This window comes from Macroventuria anomochaeta, assembly GCF_010093625.1.
Source record: "Macroventuria anomochaeta strain CBS 525.71 unplaced genomic scaffold BU25scaffold_2, whole genome shotgun sequence".
Taxonomy (NCBI): Eukaryota; Fungi; Ascomycota; class Dothideomycetes; order Pleosporales; family Didymellaceae; genus Macroventuria; species Macroventuria anomochaeta.
Window position 1 is genome coordinate 1,659,714 of NW_022985363.1, and position 21,045 is coordinate 1,680,758.

Consider the following 21,045-nt stretch of genomic DNA (forward strand, 5'->3'; position numbering starts at 1 on the left):
TTTGCGCCAGCTGCTGAGAGATATGACAGAACTGAGCAAGGAGACGCTGTGCTTCATCAACTGGGAGGACTGCGCGGTCGTAACGCAGCTCAACTTCAACCTCGCCTGTTCCCTGGGTGACCGAACATTCCACTGTCAGGGCGTAGGCGTCAAATGCCTCTATGGTGGTTGCCTCACGCTGGAGAGTCATGTTGGACATCGCTGTCGCAGACTCACTCTCACCAACGGGCTGAACGACGAAAATATGGCCTGGGTCAAAATCTGATCCTAAACTGGGTACCATACGTCGGATATTCTGAAGGCCAGTATGTTCATGTGGGATCATCTCTGTCGCACGGTTGTGTATGTCGGCAAGCAAGCTTCGTACAGACTGACCGCGCGAGGCAGAGACGTGGAAGGGTACTGTCGTGACCGTTGGCGCCACCAGGTCGGTGATACCTTCGACGGCCGCCATGCGGCCGGACAGCACCACGTTGATGGCGGCTTCGTCGGCTCCAGTGTAGGCGGCGACCAGCAGAGCCCAGGCGGCTCTAAGCACCGTAGAAGTCGTCGCCGCACCTGTTGCCAGCGAGATACGCAGCTGACGCCGGAGCACGTCGCGGGGGTTGACCTGGTACTGAGGGGACGGCAGGGCTGGGAATCGAGTCCAATTGGCGCCTTCGAAGTGCTTTTGCCAAAATGATGCCGTTTGCTTCTTGTCTTGCTTTGCTAAGTAGGCAGCGAAGCGCGAGACTGGCGCTGGAACAAAAGTTGGTTCTCCACTCAATAGCTGCCCGAGCAGCTCCATCATTTTCATTGTGCTCCATCCGTCGTACACACTGTGGTGTATCGTCCATACAAGATACCGACTCTCGCTGTCCTCCACAATCGCCGTACGGCTGAGTGCGCCACCGTATACGACAGGGTTCGCTCGATCCGTGGCGAGGTAGTCTTCTAATGACGTTGATGCGTGCCACACTGTCGGCTCCTTTACAACAATTTGCAACGCGATAGCCTGCACTGATGGAATGATACGCGTCCGTAAGATAGGCAAAGTTTCAACCAGCTGTGTCCAGGCGGTTTTCAGCTGATAAGTAGAGAGATCGGCATGCAGTCGGAAGACCCGCTGGAAAACGTAGGCCTCCGGACGCTGAGCGGTGATAGCCATCAGCCCAGCCTGCAATGGGCTGCACGGGTACACGTCTTCAATCTGGTCGACAGAGACCCCGCACTGCGCGGCAACATGAGCTAAGAGTTGCTCCCGCATATCGACCTGGGTACCAGATTGATTAAGCTCTGGCCAAAGACTTAGCGGCGCTGGGTCTTCGTTTGTGTCGTCTGCGTGCTGGTATTTCTCCTCTACAGCAGCTGCTATATCTGCGAGACGGGGCCATCGGAAGACATCAGCTACAGCTAGAGGAATCTGCTGGGCTCGAGCAGCTGCCGCCAGCTTCATAGCTGTCACTGAATCTCCGCCAAGCCGGAAGAAGGAGTCATTGATCCCAACTGCATCTGGTTCAAGCGAGAATACTGCAGCCCACAGACTCTGTAGCTTCTTTTCTATTGCAGTGGTCGGTGCTTGTTTAGTGTCAAGTGTGCCAGAGAAGCTGCTCAGCGTGCCGCGGGGCATAAGGCTCAATTGATCTCGGACCGCGCGTCGGTCTAACTTGCCAGAGGCGTTGACTGGAAGCCTGGAGACCAGTAGAAATGCTGTGGGAACCATGTAAGACGGGAGTACCTGCCCAAGCTCCATGTCCAACATTTCTAAGGCTTTTCGCAGCGCGTCGGTGATCTGTGAAGGCTCATAAGGCTGCAGCACTCCACGGCTGCTGTTATTATTTCTGCTGGGGATCGGCCCATCCGCAGCATACTCAATGACAGCCACCAGTATCAGCAAGCCATCGCGCGCCTCGCCTGCTGGACGCACCACATCAACAACGACCTCGCGCGCGTCTGGCAGTAGGCGGACAATCTGACTCTCAATCTCTCCGATCTCCACCCTCTGGCCACGGATTTTAAGCTGTGTATCGCGACGGCCCAGAAAGTTCAGTGAGCCGTCTTTGTTCTGCTGGACTATATCTCCGGTACGGTACATGCGCCGACCCGGGCTGAGACCTAGCTCTTGCACGAATGCAGGGTCGGTGACAAAAGCGCGAGCTGTCTTTTTAGGGTCATTCAGGTACTCGCGCGCAACTTGGGGGCCTTCAACAAGCAGCTCGCCGGGCGCGCCGATAGGGCAGAGACTGTGGTAGTTCCCAGGGGAGACCACCCAAAAGACTCCCGCCCATGGCTTTCCAATGTTCTGAGCACCCTTCATATCTTTCGCGGCCGCACATGTGACAGTACATTCGGAAGGACCGTATGAGTTTGTGAGGTGGACTCTACCACTCCACTCGTTAATGATCTGTGAGTCCATTGCCTCGCCACCGACAGAAAGGTCTGTCAAAGTTGGAATTTGATCAGGTGTAAGCAATTTGAGGGTTGTTGGCGTTAAGTGAGCGTAATTGGCGTTCGCTCTCTGGAAACATCCGGCCAAGTTATTCATACGCTCCTCTTCGGACATTAGACACACGCAGCCACCACTGGCCATAGTGCAGAAAATGTCTGTGATGCTAACGTCAAATGTAAACGCGGCAAACTGGAGGGTCCTAGTTTCCGCTGAAAAGGACAGAAATCGAGCCTTAGCGACTACGCAGGTGGCGAGCGCACCGTGTTCGAGGACAACGCCTTTTGGCTCGCCAGTACTTCCTGAAGTATAAAGTACCCAGGCGGTATTATCAGCCGTGACCGTGGCACCTGTGTCTGCTGTCGCTGAAAGCGATTCGTGTAGGGTAGCGTCAACAGTAATGGTTACCACAGACACTGCAGAGCCTAGTCGAGCTTTCTGTGATGAATCAACCAGGAGCACGTCCATGGCGGTGTCTTTAACAATGCGATTGATGCGAGCCAGTGGATGTTGGACTCCAAGAGGGACTACAGCTCCGCCGGCGCGGAGGATGGCTAGCATGGCTACAACCGCCCACTTGGACTTTTCCATACACAGGCCAACCATCACTTCTGGTCCTACACCACCCTTGGCAAGGTAGTAGGCCAGTCGACGGCTGGCGTCGTCCAGCTCGCCGTACGTCATCTCGCCGTCCCATGCGCTGATGGCCAGTGCTGTCGGCTGGGATGCCATCTGGTCATGCACCAGGTCATGGATGCAGCGCTCCACGCGTGGTGGTACGGCCGAATTCCATCTGAACAACTGCTCCTTATCTTCCGTTGAGAGTAACCTAAGCTTTCCGAGCGGCTGCGACGCTTCTGCGTTGTGCGCAAGCTGCTGCACAATATGAGAGAACTGGGCAAGCAGGCGTTGCGCATCGTCCACTGGAACTACCGCGGCATCATAGCGTAGTTCAACCCCGACGTCATTCGTCTCTTGGCCCAGTGTGCATTCGACTGTCAGTGGGTATGCGGCAAAGGCATCTGTAGAGGTTGCACCATGCTCGATCTGCATGCTTGCGATGGGTACGGCCGTCTCGCTCTTTTCGGCTGGCTGAACTATAAAGCTATGACCCGGGTCGAATTCTGGCCCAAGACTAGCAACCATACGCCGAATGTTTTGGAGGCCGGTGTGCTCGTACGGGATCATCTCTGTCGCTCGTGCGTGTATGGCTGCAAGGAATTCCCGGACAGACTGATCCGGCAAGGCAGAAACGCGGAAGGGCACAGAGGTAACTGTCGGGGCCGCAAGGTCGGTAATGCCATTGATGGCGGCCATACGGCCAGAAAGCACGACGCTAATGACTGCTTCGTCGGAGCCGGTATTGGTAGCTACCAAGAGTGCCCAGGCTGCTCGCAGCAATGTAGACGTTGTCACGGCACCGGCGGTAGGCGTAATGTGAAGCTCGCGCCGAAGAACATCATGCGGGTTGATCTGATGCTGCGGTGACGGCAGGGCTGGATAGCGAGTCCAGTTGGCGCCTTCAAGGTGCTTCTGCCAGAAGGATGCCGTCTGCTTCTTGTCCTGTTGCGCCAAATAAGCAATAAAGCGCGAGACCGGAACTGGGGCAGAAGGCGCTTCTCCCCTTAGAAGCCGCACGAGCAGTTGCGACATTTCGGCTAAGCTCCAGCCGTCATAGACGCTGTGATGTGTGGTCCATACAAAGTGCCGAGTAGCTCCGTTCTCCACGATTGCGGTTCGACTCAGCGAGCCACCGTAAGCTATAGGAGCTGCTCGATCGGCAGCGAGGTAGTCCTCCAGCGACGTCGGCTCGTGCCATATCGGCTGTTCCCGCACCACGACCTGTAGCGCATCAGACTGTACGGAAGGAACAATGCGCGTCCGCAAGATAGGCAAAATCTCGACCAGCCGCGTCCAAGCGTCCTTCAGCTGCTGAGTGGAGAGGCTGGCGTCCAGCCGGAAAGCACGACGGACGACGTAGGCCTCAGAACTCTGAGCGGTGATAGCCATCAGTCCAGCCTGTAACGGACTGCATGGGTAGACATCCTCAATCTGATCTACAGAGACGCCACACTGCGCGGCGACGTCGGCTAACATTCGTGCGCGCTCGACGTCGTCGGTCTGGGTAACCTCCGGCCACAAACTCAGCGGCGCCGGATCCTCGTCCACGTCGTTCGCGGGACCATTCTCGTGCTGGCATTTCTCTTCCATCGCCTTCGCCACATCTGTAAGACGGGGCCACCGGAAGATGTCGGCTACTGACAAGGGGATTCGTTGCGCTCGAGCAGCTGCCGTCAGCTTCATTGCAGCAACTGAATCTCCACCGAGTCGGAGGAAGGAGTCGTTAGTCCCCACTGCATCTGGTGCAAGCGTTAGTGCTGCGGCCCACAGACTCTGTAGCTTGAGTTCCATGGCAGTAGTCGGTGCTTGCCTGCCGTCTGGCGAGCCAGAGCTGCTCAGCACGTCATGGGGCATCGCACTCAATTGATCTCGGACTGCACGGCGATCCAGCTTTCCGGACGCGTTGACTGGAAGCCTGGGAACCAGGAGAAAGGTCGTGGGGACCATGTACGACGGAAGTACCTGCTCGAGCTGGGCATCCAGCTTCTCTAACGCTGTACGAGTGGCAGAGGTGATCTGCGAAGGCTCGTAGGGCTCTAGCTCTCCGGTTTTGCTGCTGTTGCTGCTAAGGGTGGGCCCGTCCGCAGCATACTCGATAACAGCCACTAGTATCAGCGGGCCGTCCTGCGCCTCGCCTGCCGGACGCACGACGTCAACGACGACCTCCCGTGCGTCTGGCAGCAGGCGGACAATCTGACTCTCGATCTCACCAATCTCCACGCGCTGGCCGCGGATCTTGACCTGTGTATCTCGACGGCCGAGGTAGGTTAGCGTGCCGTCCGCGTTTTGCTGTACCATGTCTCCGGTACGGTACATGCGTCGGCCCGCGCTGAGCCCCAGCTCCTGCACAAAGGCGGGGTCTGTCACAAAGGCGGCGGCAGTCTTGACGGGGTCGTTCAAGTAACCGCGTGAAAGTAGTGGTCCTTCGATGAGCAGCTCGCCTGGGGCGCCCAGAGGAACTAATTGGCCTACGTTATCAGGATTAACCACCCAAACCCCACCAGCAAGCGGCTCTCCTATGTTAGTAGAATCTGAATTATCCTGTATTTCCTTACCTGTCGTCCAGATGGACGATTCTGAGGGTCCGTAAGCGTTGATGACGGTCGCGTACCCTATCCACTGATCAACGACCTTCGCTTGTACGGCCTCGCCTGTTAGAATCAACGTCCGTACTGTCGTCGCATCTTCCGGACGGACCAGCGCTGCTACAGTTGATGTTAGTGTCGCTATAGTGGCCTTGGCCTCTGACAGAAACGCTGCCAGTCGGTTTACACGATCATCCTCTGAAGGAACACAGATAGATGCGCCGAATGAGAGTGTTGTCATGATCTCTGCGATAGAGACATCGAAGGTATACGCTGCGAACTGGGAGACGCGGTCGTTCGGCTGCATACCAATCACAGGTCCGTGGGCAAGGATGCTTGTGGCGAGGGCGCCATGCTCGAGTACGACACCCTTGGGCGTACCAGTGCTACCAGAGGTGTAGATGACCCACGCCACGTTCTCAGGCCGCACGAATGTGCTGGGCTTGGCATTCGTCGGTGTTGTCTCTGTTGTTGATAGGGCATCAAAGAAAGAATCGACGGCTAGCAGCTGCGTACTGTCTGTCAGCGCCGCCAGTCGTTGGACTTGGCCGCGATCGACCAGTACAAGTGGTGCGGCTGTGTCTTTGACGATGCCCTCAATGCGAGCCAGCGGATGCTCCACGCCAAGAGGGACTACAGCTCCGCCGGCGCGGAGGATGGCCAGCATGGCCACCACCCCCCACTTCGACTTGTCCATGCACAGGCCGACCTTGATTTCTGGGCCGACTCCGCGCTCGACCAGGTGGTGGGCTAGACGGCGGCTGGCATCGTCCAGCTCGCCGTACGTCATCTCACCGTCCCACGCGCTGATGGCTAGCGCCGTCCGCTGGGATGCCATCTTGTCAAGCACCAGGTCGTGGACGCAGCGCTCGACGTGTGGTGGCATGGTCGAGTTCCACCTGGAAAATGCATTTCGGTCTTGGAGACCATGGCTGGCAAAGTCGCCGAGGTGCAATCCCGGTTTTTGCAATAGAAATGTCACTGCATCTTCAAAGGCCGTCATCTGTGCCTTTGCAACCGGCCAGGCGACTCTGGAAGCCCAGTACTCGAGACTCAAGTCGATGCGTTCTTCGCTGAATCTCACATTGGCTGATAGATCAAACTGCAGTCTTGTCAGTACAGAAGCCGAACAGCAAGGAACAGCGTCTTACGTCTGTCGCGCTTGTTCTCGCGTCAATGGTCATGGAGGTTCCTGGTATGAATGCATGGCTGTTTGTCGCTTCTCTCTCGATCGAGAGCAGCGTGTTTCCGAGCCGCTTCAACGATCGAGTCTTAGCCACAGGCAGGTCAGCAATAGCTATGTTCTGATACGGTAAGCCTTGTTGCCAGTCCAGTTTGGCCAAAGAAAGCGCATCGGCCACGCTCGTCTCTGCGGTCAATGTCAAGGCACATGGCAGGGTATTGAGCAAAGGCCCCACAGTCGCCTCAGCGCCCTCGCCATAGCTGTTGCGGCCAGAGACTATGTAGGAAAAAGTGACAGCGTCTGAAAGCGCGATGCGGCGAATGGCAAGCGCCCACGCGATGTGGAACAGGTTCGCCGGAGTAATGGCGAATCGACCACAGACAGCGCGGAGATCCCCGCTTGGTAGTGGCACGGAGCAACGCGCCGTCTCCAGACAGTGCAGGCGAGGATTGCTGGTGACGAGAGGCAAATGTGATTCGCCCGCGCGGTTCAGGTACGACGTCCAGTAGGCAGCACCCGCCGACACCTGCTCGGTGCTCGAGGCGGCGGCCTGCTGGCGAGATGCAAAAATCGTGTACGGAAGCGGCGGTTGCTCTGAAAAGTGCGCTGCTCGCAGATAGCCAGCACGAAAGTCGTGCAGCAGGATCTTCGCCGAGTGTCCATCGACGAGGGCGTGCGAGATTTCCAGATCAAGTCGAAGCTCCTCGCCGCTGATCTCATACACACAGAGACGCTGCGGACTCTGAAACTTGCCCGTTGTGAATGCGGGGATGGCGCTAGCATCGCTGGGCGAACGGCACACCACGACACGCGGCGACATGGCCAAAGGCTTGAGCACGAGTTGGTCAGACTTGCCAGGTCGGTCGTGGCTTTCTACAAATGCTGTCCTGAGCATGGGGTGACGCTTGACAGTGTCTTTCCAAGCATCGACAATCCTCTCTGTTGCGGGTCGGCGACCATCGTTGACAGACGTGGACAGCAGTCTAATCGAGACATTGCTAACATAGGAAACAGGATTGATCGCTTGGCTGACAAAAAAGCTTTCCTGCACTGCGGAACAGGGCGCGATGGATTCAATGTCGTCGAGCGCCATGCCGTGCGTCTGCAGCTCCGTCACCAGGTCATCCAACTCGTGGTATTGCCAATGAATAAGAGGAAAATCGTGGAGAGTCGCCATTTGCGGAGCTCTGACCAGCTCCTCCACCATCTCTCCGAGACAGCGCTGAAAGTCGGCGGCAGTCCGCTCATGGTCCATGGTCGTGCCGTCGAGGTGTAATGAAACCTGTGCTTGGTCTGCCATCATCTCAACAGAAACATGCGGACCGTGGCCAAGAACGGGATTCGACACCCACCAAGCACGAGGTGATGAGTCGTGTTCAATGTTTTGCAGACGCGTGCAGTCGACGTAGAATACCATGGCCGACTCGTCGCGTCGCTCCTCGCGTGTTCGATCCGAGAAGCCGGCACGAGCATCACGTACTCGACGAACTACATGCGTCAGACTCTCTCGCAATTCTTGTGCTACCGCTTCCAACTCCATTTCAGCTTCGTAACAGCCTATGGAGCCCAAGGGTATATTATGCTCTTCGCGAGTACTGTAAGCAGTTTTGATGATTAGAACGTCCTCCGTGCTCGGAGAGTGTGCCCGGAGGGTGTTCGAGAGAGCGGCGTTCACAATGTCGACAGGGCTCGTCTTCAACGAAGCATGCGTTTGCGACGCGAAAAGTTTTTGAGTTGTCGAATGAGACAGTCGGAAAGTGACCACCCTCTTAGCATGACCATTCATTTCGAGTGCACTGGTATCGGTAGTCGACTCCGAACTGGTCATATTGGTTCCGTCCCTTCGACTCTTCACCGAGCTTTGAGGACTCGTAAGGTGCTGAGCCGCCCAATCGCTAAACTGGAAATCAAAGCTAGGTGAGGGGTAGCGCCCTTCGATCGACGCGTCCAACTCACGCAAGACAAGGTGCATAGACAGGCCATCGACGAGATTAGCATCCGCAGCAAGTATGATGGTCTGACTAGACTCCGGCGTATCGTTGGGCATGACCAAACATCCGAACGATGGCGCCCCAGCAGTAAGCAAAGCTTCGCTCAATGATGCAAATATCTCAGCCCATGGCCCTGCCTCTGAGTACTCTGCAAAATAAAATGGTCGGCTCTCCTTCGTGGCTGATTCAGGCATCGCTTTGAGCGTCCAGTGGCCTCTCGGCGAAACGGACCAGGTTGAACGCAAGGCTGAGTATCGGGCGACGATGTGCCCTAGCGCGGTCAGAATGACAGTTGTCTCCTTGTCCTGAGGAATTTCCATGGAAGCGAAGCGCAATCGACGACCAACCGCAGCCGTCCTTGCAGTCGAGTCATTGGCACCGTCTTGACTTGTAGCTTCTGCGTGTCCGTTGGTTCCATTTGTGCGTCCATTGACTGGGTTTGCATGTCCATTGACTGGGTTTGCATGTCCATTGACTCCGTTCGCATGCCCATTGGCTCCGTTTGCATGTCCATTGACTCCGTTTGCATGCCCGTTGACTCCTTTTGCATGTCCATTAATTCCATTTGCTTCGACTTCATTCGCAGCTCCAGCGTTGCTTCGATCGATCGTTTCGGCGAGTGCGGTCAAGCTCTCGGCCGTCAAGAGCTCTTTCATGTCCACATGAATGCCTGCGTCACGACATTTGACAATGAAGTCGATTGCTAAAATGGAATCACCTCCTAGCAATATAAAGGATTTGTCCCATTCTAGTTCGTCGGCATTGATGTCAAGCAGGCCAGCTATAATCTTGCCAAACATGAGCTTCTTCGATGGCTCGGGTCGTGCTTCGACACTGTCGAGATAGGCCATTTCTGATGTCTATTCGAGTTGATGATATTATCGTCGAATCCGGTGAGCGCGAGAATATCCTGTTGACCGTTGTAGTCTCGCAATATAGCAAGAAATAGCGGTAGAAGAGATGCTTCGAAAAAAAAAGTGAGTTTGGGATCTCCTAACGGCGGTCTCTCATCTGGGTCAAACTAAGAGAGCGACCTAACTCAGGGCTGACTACCTATCATCGATTGCCAATGTTCAATAGCCCTGCACGAGCTGCATGTTGTGGACAAACCACCCGGTTACCTGCATAATCCTCGAAAAGCACCATATGTGCCTGAGAGTTACTGAGAATGATCCCGGCATCATTAAGGTAACAGTAGGGCTGAAGTGGAGTTAATGAGCGTAAGAGCCCCACCTGCCATACCCTTGTCAAAGCGCCCGGTACCTGCATTTTCGTTAACGACCTGTCAATAACCGAAATCTCACTAGTGCGCTACAGGGAACAGGCCACATGAACTGGCACTTGCGCTAGTGATTACGGGTTGCACTCGTGAACAGCGGGCAGTCACGCAAGAAAGGAGCCAAATCACCACGCCAAGAGCCTCCAAAATCATCCCCCACGGCCCGTATTTTGGAAGCAAAGCCACAAAGGACCTCTGAGCAGTCACACTCGATAGGCTTCTACACTTGCAGGGGTGTCAATCAATGTGGCTATACCCTGTGGAGCCGGTAAAGTACTGATTATCATGCTGAGAAACGAGGTCGTGTCTTCCAAGCTTGTCAGCTTCGGAGACCCTTGGGCTTGCGACATAAATAATTTTCATCTGGATGCGTGTACTTGACTACTAAAGATTTCTACGGTTACCGGCTCTAATCATTGTGTTTGGTGGGCAACTTCGCCTGCATGCTCGGAGTATCAGTCGCATATGATCTAGACGCTTCTGGTAGCGTAACAAGAATACAAAAATATGTCGGGCGACAGAAAGCATATAAGCGCTGACTGGCGCAAGGATAAAGAGGTTGGGTGTTATTACATGCCTCAGGAATGTGAAGGCGAGCAAAGAGCAGTAATGGGGAAGGGCTAAGACTAGACTAGTGGGGAGCCGTGACAGAAGCAAACCTAGTCATCTGCGGATCTAGAAGAGCATGCTGCTGCAGTGGTCATTGTGAAGTCAAGGTCGACTGGCGGCCTGTTGGAGGCGCAGGGATCGTCAAGACATCTCCCCCTTTTGGCCAAACTCTCGCTTAGAACGCAAAGGTACCCGAATGTGAATATGAACGTGCTTCTAAAACAGAAATGGCATGGCAAATCCTTGGAGAACATGTGGGGAATAGGATTTTCTATGCACGCCGGGCTATCGCCAGGGATCGCAGGCAGAATACGCAAGGGAGCTTGCACCACCAGTATGGTAGCATTCCGAATGGAAGGTCTATTCAAATCTAAACACTTGACGGTATTACACGATCTTACGGAAACGATTTCATGGAATTACTCACTGTTTGTACGATGGACTGGCTTACTAATGTCCTATGCGTCTACGAAGGGGGCGAATGTACACGAACCGTCAAATTTTGCTACCTAGAAAATTCACTACGTCTTCCTCTTGACTGCGTGTCGGCGACATCCCACTAACTCTCGTGTAGCAAGCAACGGATAATCTGAAGCTGCAGGCGAGCCCTGTGAACCGTTATTCGCACTTGTTACATGGGGTACATACTAGGCTGACTAAGGTTAGAACTCCCACGTTGGGGGCGGTTTGCATAATTCGTGGGCCGTACTAGACCCAATGGTTGATTTTGTAATATGAATAACTTTACTATGAGGATTATTCTATTCTTTCTACCCTATACTGTTATTTGGTAACACGGCTGTGTAAGGTGGATTAATGTCGGAGAACCTAAGGATGCCGACTGTGTCGAGTCTCTGAAAAAGGGCTTCATCTCGGACCAGGACGCCGGATACATGTTGTGTACTGTGCCGCAACATCCCTACTAAACTCTAATCACTGCGTGCCACAACGTCCTCAACAACATGGCTTCCAACATGACATCAGAGCCTATTGCTATCATCGGCATGAGTTGTCGCTTCCCAGGCGGTGCTTCCGAGCCATCACGCCTGTGGGACCTCCTGTCAAGCGGAAAATCGGCATGGAGTGAGGTGCCTGCAGATCGGTTCAATATGAAGGCATTCCATCACAGAGGAGATCCTCATCCTAGCACAACCAACACCGCGGGAGGACATTTCCTGGACACCGACGTGGCTGCGTTTGATTGCAGCTTCTTTGAAATCAAACCTACTGAAGCCCGAGCCATGGATCCTCAACAACGTCTCACGTTAGAGCTTGCCTACGAAGCATTCGAGAATGCTGGCTTAACGCTGCCTCAACTCTGGGATTCCCCTACTGGCGTTTATGTTGGTCAGTGGAGTTCCGACTATAGCGAAATTCTTGCGCGAGACCCTGAATATCAGGAACTCTACCAAACTATCGGTATTGGTGCTGCCATCACCTCCAACCGAGTCTCTTATTTTTTTAACCTCCGGGGTCCAAGTTTTACCGTCGACACAGGCTGCTCTGCCAGTCTTGTCGCATTACACAACGCTGTTCAGAGCTTACGAAGTGGCGAAAGCACAATGAGCCTAGTCGGCGGCGTCAATATCTTACTGGATCCCCAGCGCTTTACTTACCAGAGTAAGCTGAAGATGTTCTCGCCCGACGGTCGCTCATTCTCATTTGACGAGCGTGCTAATGGCTATGGTAGAGGTGAGGGCTGCGGTTGCGTTGTCCTCAAACCACTCTCGTTGGCCATCAAAGATGGCGACCGAATCCGAGCTGTGATCCGCAATTCAGCACTGAATCAGGACGGTCGAACACCACAGGGCATCAGTGTGCCAAGTGGAGAGGCGCAGGAAGAATTGATCCGCCGGGCATATGCCGAGGTCGGGCTTGTTCCAACTGAAACGGACTATGTAGAGGCCCACGGAACAGGCACGGCAGTCGGCGATCCGATCGAGGCTCAGGCTATTGCCAACGTACTTGCCCGTCCCCGAGACTCAAGTCAAGGGCCATTGGTCATGGGATCTGTCAAGGGAAATATCGGCCATACGGAGAGCGCGGCTGGTATTGCAGGGCTCATCAAGTCCGTCTTGATGCTCGAGAACCAGGCCGTGGCCCCTCAGGTCAATTATGAAAAGCCCAATTCTAAGATCCCGTTGGACAGATGGAATTTGGAGGTAAGGGTGGCAGATACAAGCAGATGGCGGGCGATTTAGCTGACTCATTCCAGATACCTACCAAGTTCGAGAAGAGACCTCTTCGCCGCATCTCTGTTAATAGGTGAGCCAAATTGTACTCTAGAAAACCTTGGCTAGTATTGATTATGATAGCTTTGGATATGGCGGCACCAATGCTCATGTCATTGTCGATCGTGCGGACGAGCACGATCAGCTCGACGACAGCTTCAACGACACCAGAATCCCTAATGGCGTCAATAGTGTTAACGGTGTCGATGGTATTGATGGTGTCAATGGTGCCCATGGTTCCAACGGCATCAATGTTGTCAAGAGCGTCAGTCATGTCAACGGTGTCAACGATGTTAACGGTGTCAACGGTATCAATGGCGTCAACGGCATCTCTAAACTGAACGGCACTTCCAGTATCAACGGTGCCAAAGAGCCTTCTAATCTCAACGACACCTCCAGCCTTAAAGACGTTCATGGCGTCAACGACGTCAATGGCGTTGATGGTATTGTTGGCGTTGATGGTACCTCAAGCATCAACGAAACTTCCGGCGTCAGTGGTGTCCACGGTACTTCCAGCATCAATGAAGTCGAAGGTACCAGAAGTATCACCAATGCCTCCCACATCCTCGCAGAGCGGCCTCGTGTTTTTATTCTAAGTGGTGCTGAGGAGAAGAGCTGCCACAAGAACGCGGAGCGTCTAGTGCAGTATTTGAAAACAGTTCTGGCTGGTTCGTTGGACGACACCAATGAATTTCTAGATCGCTTGGCTGTGACAGTCAACAAGCGTACTGTTCACGACTATAGCGCTTCCGTTGTCGCTTATGACGAAGATGATTTGCTGGAACAACTCGAAGTATTGCAGCAAACGCCTATCGCGGTCAGACCACCGTTCAAGAGAGGCGCCCTAGTCAGTTACGTGTTCGGAGGACAGGGAGCCCAGTATTACAACATGGGCCGAGAGATGATTCATGATTGGCCAGCATTCCGCCAATCTCTAGACCGGGCTAATACCCATCTTCAGACGCTTGGATGTCAGTGGGACCTCTTGACCGAACTGAGTCATGAAAAAGCTCAGGACTCGCGTGTAGATGAGCCAGAGTATGGACAGACACTTTCGACCGCCATACAGTTGGCATTGGTCGACACGCTATCCGCTATCAAACTGCATCCAACCTCTGTTGTGGGCCACTCCAGTGGAGAAATTGCTGCGGCCTACGCCGTAGGTGCCCTCTCGTTCGAAGACGCATTGGCTGTGGCATACCATCGCGGCCGCTTGACATCCAAGTTGATCTCCACTGGCGTTTCCGGAGGCATGATTGCCGTGGGGGCGTCAGCTGAAGTCGCACAGACTTACATTGAGCAGATCGACACGGCCGAGGTCAAGATTGCCTGCTACAACAGTCCAACGAGTGTGACTCTCTCTGGCGGAAACGATGGTATTGCAGTCATTGCTCGCCTGCTGCAGGATGCTGATGTTTTCCATCGCAAGCTGAAGACGCAGGGAGCTGCATATCACTCTCAAATGATGCAGGCAATCGAAGAGGAGTACCGACTTGCTATTGCTCATATTCAGCCACGTCCACTGACCGGGCACATGATGTCTTCGTTGAAAGGCAAGAAGCTGCCGCCTGGGTCTTTGCTGGACGGGGATTACTGGGCTCGCAATCTCATATCCCCCGTCCTCTTTGCCGGAGCTCTAAAAGGGATGCTACTCGGCGATGACCATGCCGAACTTCAACATGCTCCTGAGATCGGTATCCTTCTGGAAGTGGGCCCTCACGCGCAGATGCAGGGCGCAGTTAAAGAAACTTTGAAAGGTCTAGGATCTTCGACTCGTATTCAATATGTGTCTTGTCTTAAGAGGAAGGCCAATGCGTCCGAGAATATGCTCCGCGCTCTGGGTGATCTTTTCGCCCTGGGTGCGCCCATCGACTTTCATCGGGCCAATGCCGGCTTCATGAAACGTTTACCATTCATTTTGAATGATGTTCCGCCGTATGCTTTCAATCATGAGCAGCGTCATTGGCACGAAGGGCGCATTTCACGCGAGTTCACTCATCGCCAATTTTTGCCGCATGAGCTACTGGGCAACCTTTCTTCAGACGTGAATCATACGGAGCCCAAATGGCGACGATTTTTGCGACTCAAGGAGCTGCCTTGGTTGCAACACCATATCGTGCAAGGTCAAGTCATTTTCCCAGCAGCCGGATACTTGGCCATGGCTATTGAGGCCATGCGCCGCTTCACGACACCCAGGAATGAAAATCAATCGAAACCCGTTGTCGGCTATTCGCTCAGTAATTGTAGCTTTGCCAAAGCGCTGGTGCTCAGGGAGGGCGATACAGACACCGAGATCTGCCTGTCGCTGCGACCCGAGACCCAGAGTGCAAAGAGTTCGTGGCAGGATTCAAAAGAGTTCCGAGTCTTCTCAACATCAGCGGGAAAAGAATGGAGTGAGCTTTGTCGAGGTAGCATTCGTGCCATCACAGACGATACAATGCTCGCAGATCGTCTACATGACGCGATCGAAGTCAAGGAGCGCAGTATCGCCTCTATCCCGCATCACATTACGCCGAATCGATTCTACTCCTCCGCACGCCAGGTTGGGATGGAGTGGTACGCGCCATTTGATAACGTCGTAGATCTGCAAGGACGGACTGACTCATGTGTGAGTACGAACAAGATGCCAAGTTTGCAGACCGCGGCGCACCCCTTCGGAGCGTCGACGTACATCTTGCATCCTGGAATGCTCGACTCTACACTCTTTCACGGCATATGCGCTAGTCTCCTGGTAGAGCGGGAGATTAAGGCGCCAGTCGTGCCTGTTTTCCTTGAACAACTCAACATCTCGACTGCTTTCGAAGTCTCAGAGGGAACCGAATTGTGCACCTATGCTCTGGCCCAAGACGAAGGGTCTAGCTGGAGCGCTCAGGTGGAGCTGAATGAAAGACCTGTGATAAGTGCTCATGGAATGAGGATCGCCCAGCTACCCGGAAACATCGAGGTTGCCAGGTCCCGGCAATTGGCACACAGTCCAGAGTGGGTGGGTCATTATCCCAGTATGACACGAGCGCAAATCATTGCTCATTGCACCAACTCGCTCCCTGCTGGTTCTTCTCGTCAGCGTAACATTGCGCTTAACGCCGATGTGCGCGCTCACGTGGAGCGGGCCCTTGAACGCATCCGAGCGGACGAGATTGCTCCCGGCTATCAGCAGTCATGGTACAAGTGGATGCAGACTTTGGTGGCCGAGGAGTCCGAATCTCCCGAGTCAGTAGCGGAGGCCAGAGAGGCAACAACGGCGGATCCCAGCGTTGCTTTCCAAGCGGTGAAACTTGTTGGCGAGAATCTTGTCGACCTTCTAACCGGCACTGCGGATTCCATCTCCCTCCTCACTCCGAATGATTTGTTGGGCAGGATGTATTCCGAGGAACGAAACGCTCGTTGCTATCATCAGATCAACGCGTACTGCAAGGTTCTTGGCCTCTACAACCCTTCGCTGCGAATTCTCGAGGTTGGTGGCGGTACAGCTTCAGCCACACTGCCTTTGCTGCAAGCACTGTCTCATCAAGGTCAGCCGTTAGTGGCACAGTACGACTTTACGGATCTGTCGACAGCCTTCTTCCCAGCCGCTCGCGAGCGTTTGGCTCAGTATGGCCACATCGTCAATTATGAGGCATTTGATCTTGCAAATCCTCCCGATCTCCAAGGGCTCGAACCTGGTAGCTACGATGTTGTCATCGCCTGTAATGTCGTACACGCTACCCCCAATATCGCCTCTTCTCTGGAGCATATCCGTCAGCTCCTTCGTCCCGGCGGAACGCTAATCCTTATGGAGATCACCAAGCCAGAGCATTATTACCAACTTGTCTTTGGCTCTCTTTCCGGGTGGTGGTCTGGTGTCGAGGAAGGACGAGTTTCGTCGGCTATTCTCTCGGAAGGTGACTGGAAACAGACACTAGAGAAACAGGGCTTCCAATCAGATCCAGTCGTCGTGTCCGATTACGCCGATTCTGAAGGAGGAACAATCAGCGTCATTTTTGCTAAGACTCACGATGAATCTCAACGGGATTTGAGCGAGATATCCCTTCACTTTGCGAGCAGCGTGCCTGCCAAACCGTCAGGCGGTAGTCTCGGCAATGTCGCTGGACAAATCAGCCAGAGCTCCGGACTCGGCGTGCGCCAGATCACGACCGGGCGTCTTGAAAATATCCCAGACATTGCTAATTCAGTGCTGGTGGTTGATCCAGAGACGTGCGAAGCGCTCTCGGGCGGGATGAATGCTTCGCTGTTCGAGGAGTTCAAGAAATGCGCCCTCTCATGCAAAGCTCTGCTCTTGATCACGCGTGGCGCTACCGGCAATACGCCTGTGCCTGACGGAGCACTAACCTTAGGCTTTGCTCGGTCCTTAAGGCTGGAGCAACCCGGCGCTCGTTACATCACACTCGATCTAGATCCAAGCATTCGTCTCGGTGCCGATGATGAGCGATTGAGTCACTTGATTACCCAGCTTCTGACCTCTGACACTTTCGACTTCGACCGCACCATTGCTGATGCCGATTACGAGTTCGCAGAACGCAATGGACAGCTGTACGTCAATCGACTGTTTCACAACGAGAAACTCGAACAGAGTATTGTACGCTCCACGGCAAGAGCCAGGCCCCATCAGACGCCATTCTTGAACCGCTCACGACCGCTCAAGGTTGAGCTCGGCGTAGCTGGACTGCTCGAAACCTTCCGATGGGTTGACGACCAAGAATACGCGCACAGTCTGGCGCCGGATGAGATTCGTATCGAGTGTCGCGCGGCCAGCATCAATTTCCGCGACGTTCTCATTGCCACCGGCGAGCTCGGCGGCTCTGCAACCATGATGAACGATTGTGCCGGCACAGTGGTGGAGGTTGGCAGCGACATGACATCGCGCTATGCAGTTGGCGATCGAGTTTGCAGCTACTTTGCTCAGTCGTACAACAATTATCCTATTGTTGGCGGAGACTATTGTGCTCGGATCCCGGACAATGTCTCTTTCGCGCTTGGCGCCTCTCTTCCCATTGTGTGGGCAACCACATACCACTCGCTCATCAATGTGGCCAAGCTCAAAGCCGGAGAATCTATATTGATCCATGCCGCTGCCGGAGCAGTCGGTCAGGCTGCTGTCATCCTGGCCCAACATCTGGGCGCTGTGGTTTATGCCACTTGTGGATCGCAGGAGAAACGCACGTATCTTGAGAGTATTGGCGTCCCTCAGAGTCACATCTTCAGCAGCCGATCTACCACGTTCGGACCTGCGCTTCGCGCCGCGACCAAGAACAAAGGCGTCAATGTCATTTTGAATTCACTGGCTGGTGAATTGTTCCGAGAGTCTCTGAACTGTCTTGCGTCCTTTGGTCGCTTCATCGAGATTGGCAAAAAGGATTTCCTGGACAACGCGCTGATGCCGACGAAGTTCCTGCTTCGCAACATCACTTTCGCCTGCGTCGATTTGGTGCAGATGTTGAACGAAGACAAACCATTTGTGCACCGTTTGCTCAACGACGTGGTTGAACTGATTGCTAGCGAGAAATTGAAGCATCAAGTGACTCTCCAGCCGTACAAGCTTGGCGAGATTGAGGCTGCCTTCCGCCTCATCTCGGCCGGCAAGCACATGGGAAAAGTGATCCTGACGGTGGATCCAGGCGAAATGGTCCAGGTGCGTATAATGCTTCATCATTAGCTTTTAAGCGTGCGATCCAACGATATGCATACTAACGTGACGATATTTACAGGCACTTCCAGAAAGCCCCGTTCTTCCAAAGCTTTTGCCCGAGGCCACCTACGTCTTGGCCGGTGGTTTCGGTGGCTTAGGCATTCGTCTTATCCGATGGCTCGGTACGAGAGGCGCGCGGACTATTGTCACGCTGTCGCGCTCGGGAGACAAATCACCGGCTGCGAAGGCCTGTATTAAGGAAATGCACAGTTTAGGCATAAGAGTTCTTGCCAAGAGTTGTGACATTGCTTCCGAAGAGGCCGTGGGAGCTGTTGTAAGAGACCTACAGGCCATTGACGGCGTAGGCCCGATTCGAGGTGTCATTAATGCGGCAATGGCGCTCGAGGTACGTGATGCCACCTATATTCAGACCCAAAAGAGGCCACTTGCCAGTTTACTGACGCGTTTTGATAAACAGGACTCATTGTTTGATCAGATGACACATCAGCAATGGGAGGGAGCCTTGGCCCCTAAGGTTGCTGGTACGCGAAACCTGCACGAGATCCTGCCATCTGACATGGACTTCTTTGTTGTCTTATCTTCGATTGCCGGCATCAGCGGCCACACGGCTCAAGCCAATTATACTGCTGCCTGTACTTTCCAGGACGCCTTCATGCACTACCGACGAAACCAGGGTCAGTCCGGGTTTGCGATTGATGTTGGAGTTGTTGGCGACGCTGGCTTTGTCAGTGAGGCTCCGACTGTATTCTCCACTATGCAGCGCCAAGGCTTCTCACCCATCTCGGTTGTCGAGCTTCTTGCAGCGCTCGATCATGTGCTGACTGGCAGCGGATCCGAGTGTCAAGTCACTGTTGGCTTAATCCCTGAAACTGGCGTGAACATGGCTGACTGGTTGGGCCAACGGCGCATCGCACATCTGGTCCAAGACTCTGATCTTGGAGGTGGAGGTTTAGCCGACGGTAGTGGCAACGGCGCAGAGCACTTTGACCAGATTAAACATGCTAAGACTGCAGAAGAAGCAGTCGAAGCCGTCAGACACGCACTGCTGGGCGAGTTGAGCAAACTAACAGTCACTCCAGTGGACCGCATCCTGCCTCACCGTACGCTCGACTCGTACGGCGTTGATTCGTTGGTGGCGGTCGAACTGCGCAATTGGATCGTAGTGATGCTCGCCGCTGATGTTTCTCTTCTCCTGATTCGCGAGTCTAGGAGTATTGAGGAGCTTATCCGCTTGATTGCGGGTAAGTCGAAATTGGTCCCAGCTAAGCTCCAGGAAGCTGTGTCGAAACTGGTTTAGAATTTCATTTGTACCAGGCGCTATGTGTATTGTGTATATAGATATGTTGTGTACGTTGACCCTCTTTTCGTAGATGTAACTCTGGTTTCGATAAACACTTTGATCCATTTTTCTTTATTCCGCACAAAGCCCAAGTGCCTAGCTAAGAGGATAAACAATGCTCTTTCTCGACGTTTCGGGGTGCGCGAAGGCTATGACTCCTTCATTGTCTCCTTTACATTATCATTCACATAAATTCCGTTTCTCATAGCTGTCTAGCGCTTCGATCACAAAGTAAAAGATCTATAAGTCACATATGCTGTGTGATTCCAGCTGCCGACAGAATACCTGTCGCGGTCCCAACTTCGCATCAAGCTTGCTACGTACCTGCGATAGATGGTTGTGCAGGTGAGGGCAAATGGAGGCGCGCTGATATTTTCGCTAGTATAGCTAAGCTTCCTGTTGGGGATCTTGATCTCCTGGGTCAATGGGTGCTTGGTGCGGCAGAGCGCGACGGATGTTTCTTCTTAAGCGCAGACAAAACGACATTCCAACTACAGAAGCAGTAGGTACTGAACTTGCAAGACGATTCGACAGAGACGTTATGAAACTCCGGCTCGAGCAAAGGAACCATTCTGTCTCGGTTACAGAGAGAGTGGTCAAGGCAGTAGCATCGAATATGAGCCGTGGGAAGGAATTGATGATGGTTCTTTTACAAAGAAAGGGACAGGTGCTGATTACAGAAGCGGGAGCAGCCCAAATTGCAAGGTCATTTGGCAAAGATGTGATATTGCTTCTGCTCGATCATCGACGCGCCATCTACTTTACAGAAGCAAAGTTGGCCGAGATCGCGAGACGATTTGATGAGGAAGTTGTCAATGTTAACTACATGGCCTAAGTCACATGATATTCTATTGAGGAAGGCACTGCCCAAAGGCAAGTGCACTTATGTTGCAGTAAATGCAATAAGTGAAGGTGTAACCGCGCAGGGCAGTAAGTCAGGGGTAACCGCGCGAAGCAGTAAAATCAGTATATTGTGTTGTGTTGTTGTTTAGTGTTCTGTCTCTCTCACCGGGCCATCAGGGTCTGTTTACATGACGTATCTGTCGTGCAGACAGAAAGTGCTATTGGAACAGGCAAGAGCACTGCACCAGCACACGTGGCAGACATGACCGCTTTACTCCATAAACCGTCACAA

At 53.7% G+C, this 21,045-nt stretch overlaps 2 protein-coding genes across 2 annotated transcripts in view; one reads left to right on the forward strand and one right to left on the reverse strand.

The window, feature by feature from the left end:
* Positions 1-7,694, reverse strand: part of BU25DRAFT_89120 (acetyl-CoA synthetase-like protein) — a 30,467-nt gene extending 22,773 nt beyond the window's left edge. Inside the window, exons 1-2 of the mRNA XM_033712219.1 lie at positions 6,783-7,694; positions 1-6,733 (exon numbers count right to left, since the gene is read on the reverse strand). The exon at positions 1-6,733 is cut by the window's left edge and continues 22,773 nt beyond it. Coding sequence (XP_033567308.1) covers positions 1-6,733; positions 6,783-7,634 — 7,585 coding nt within the window. The 5' untranslated portion in view covers positions 7,635-7,694. The remainder of the gene's footprint in view (positions 6,734-6,782) is intronic.
* A 3,973-nt stretch (positions 7,695-11,667) lies between these two features.
* On the forward strand, positions 11,668-19,868 carry BU25DRAFT_471359 (putative polyketide synthase; the record flags this gene model as incomplete). The annotated part of the gene is made up of 6 exons (XM_033710817.1): positions 11,668-12,855; positions 12,909-12,958; positions 13,009-13,142; positions 13,497-18,553; positions 18,630-18,956; positions 19,029-19,868. The coding sequence occupies 6 exons, from the start codon at positions 11,668-11,670 to the stop codon at positions 19,866-19,868; spliced, it is 7,596 nt and encodes a 2,531-aa protein (XP_033567309.1).
* Positions 19,869-21,045: the final 1,177 nt, after the last annotated feature.